The sequence below is a fragment of the Babylonia areolata genome, chromosome 11 (genome assembly GCF_041734735.1).
Source record: "Babylonia areolata isolate BAREFJ2019XMU chromosome 11, ASM4173473v1, whole genome shotgun sequence".
NCBI classification, from domain to species: Eukaryota; Metazoa; Mollusca; class Gastropoda; order Neogastropoda; family Buccinidae; genus Babylonia; species Babylonia areolata.
The window spans coordinates 40,704,655-40,707,154 of record NC_134886.1 but is presented as its reverse complement, the minus strand read 5'-3'; the positions used below and the strand labels follow the sequence as shown (position 1 = coordinate 40,707,154).

Below are 2,500 nucleotides of genomic sequence, written 5' to 3'. Positions count from 1 at the left end.
ACCACCCAGAACGACAATTATTTAGGTGGGTGGCTCGACTGCCAACATCTATTTTGGGTATGGGGCATTCACTAAGATTCGAACTTTGTAATGGGAGTGGAGAAGGAGTAGGAGGAGGAGGAGGAGTAGGAGGAGGAGGAGTTGTGGAGGAGGGGAGGGAGGGGGGTGGGGGGGCGGGGGGGGGGGGGGGGGCTTATGAAAGAGGAGTGGAGGAGGGTTTGTCTTTCATTTCATGGCTTAGGTTTCTTAAGGACCTCGCCAGGATTCTAACGGTGCCTTATATCTTACAAAAAGAAAAGAAAAAAAAGAAAAAAAGAAAAGAAAAAAAAAAGAAGAAAAAGAAAAAAAAGAAGAAAAAAAAAAAAGAAAAAAAAGGAGAAAAGTTTTTACCCTCGCAGATCTCTTGAAACGTTGGAACAGGATGTAACTGTTTCAGTGCTTAGTGCTTGACAAACATGTAAATCCTTCTCTGTATTTTCTTCTTCTTTCTTCCTCTTCTTCTTCTTCTTCTTCTTCTCTCTCTCTCTCTGTGTGTGTGTGTGTGTGTGTGTGTAGATGCACGTCTAAACGTAAGCGTGTATCGACATATCTGATGGCTACACACGTGGCTGCACGCGTGCTAGAACACAACTCCAACAATCTATGGACCTGTTACCGACTGTTTTGCAGGAGGACTGAAATGTCTGCAATGCCTGGACTACGCGGCAGGAGGGCCGTGCGTTCACGATACCAAAACACTGGTGGCCGCTTCCCAGGGGGTTTTTGAAAACGGAAGCAGGTCCTACTACAAAGAGTGTCCTGATGGCTCATTGGGTGCCTCACAGAACTTCTGCGTCATTGAGGCATTCTACCAGGCAGGTAGGTATATGTCACGAGCTTTCTTTTTTTTTTTTTTTCGTGTGTGTGTGTGTGTGTGTGTGTGTGTGTCCCGGACTTTCTTGGGTCGACCATCGTTTTAGTTTGTATTAGAAAAAAAAAATCTGAATACAGTGAACAATAACAATAACAGATGTAAGTCATTATATTCATGTATATATATATATATATATATATATATATATATATATATATATATATAGTCCATTACACAATCAACTCAAAACGAGACGATAATCAAGACTAATACCCGGCAATCCATAACTATGTCACTGTAATCAATAGCAATTATGGAATAAATCACCCATACAAGATAAAGCATACAACTTTTCTACTACTGTATCAGGCCACGTGGAAAAAAGAAGAAGAAGAAAAAAAAGAAACAAAGAAAAAAGAAGAAAAAAAGAAAGAAAGTAAAAAAACCAAAGACTCAAGACAATGTCACGAGCTTTTAAAGTCTTGATCAGTCGTGTGCGTGTGGAAATAACAGGAGAAAGATGACTGACTCTGTAATGAATTTGCCTCGAAACAAGGAATGGGTATGCCTATACTGTTTAAAATAGGATAAAGGTACATGTTATATAGGCAGACCACTTACTGGACTGGACTGGTATTAGCTATCTAAAGTGGTAGCATTACGTTTGGGAACGTGTAAGAATGTAAATGTATGTAAAATAGTCCAGTTTCATTTTCAAGATTAAAGCGACATGCTGTTCAAAAGTGAGGCGGTTTTTTTTTTTTTTTTTTTGTTTTTTTCCCTAAGCCATTCTTCGCCCCATCTTTGGATTTTAAAACACTGCTGTCGACAGCTCTAGGCCAGATTTGGATCTTACAAAATGTGTTTATTATTTCCTGAAGAGCAAACGGCGTCAGCTGGGAACCACGTTTGATCACTCTAAACGTGAGCCGACGCCAAACCTTACACTAAGTTTTACGTCATTTATATTTGTCGTCACAGTCTTACAATTCTACTGGCGGTGGTTTTTGAACAGGTTTTATCTGCATCGCGGGGAAAAAAACTGTTTCAAATATCGTTTTTATTTATTATTATTAATTTTTATTTTATTTCTAAAGAGGCTGCATTAATGTGTTGTTTTATGGCGGAATATCAGGCGGGAATGCTGAGAGTAAGCACACCAGCTCTGACGAGATACTAAAAAAATTGGTTGCACTGAAAGGAAAGGCGAATCAAAAAGGTAATTCTACACAGAGGAGATGTCACACAAAGGTTGCAGACATACTGCATACAGTGAACAATACACACGAAGGAAACACACACACACACACACACACACACACACACACACACACACACACACACACACACACACACACACAGAGTAAGACAATGCAGTGTACATTACAATTCATCTTTATTAATTCACTGAGTTGGAAATAACATAAAAGTCGAGGAAGAAAGAATGACATTGACTGTAGATGACACTGATGATGATGGTGATGTCGACGACGATAACAATGATTACTGAGGCTATGATGATGACAACTGATGACGACGTTAATGCAGATGATGATAACCACCATGATAACTGTAACAATGACGATAATGATGACGACGACGATCACAAACAACGACGACGATGATGATGACGAAAATGACAACAAC

General features: G+C 39.6%; 1 protein-coding gene across 1 annotated transcript in view; it reads left to right on the top strand.

Annotated features, from left to right (window-relative positions):
- LOC143287251 (sacsin-like) overlaps positions 1–2,500 on the top strand; it is a 34,733-nt gene that overhangs the window by 6,283 nt on the left and 25,950 nt on the right. The window contains exon 2 of the mRNA XM_076595196.1: positions 670–854. Within this exon, the coding sequence (XP_076451311.1) occupies positions 670–854 (185 nt within the window). The remainder of the gene's footprint in view (positions 1–669; positions 855–2,500) is intronic.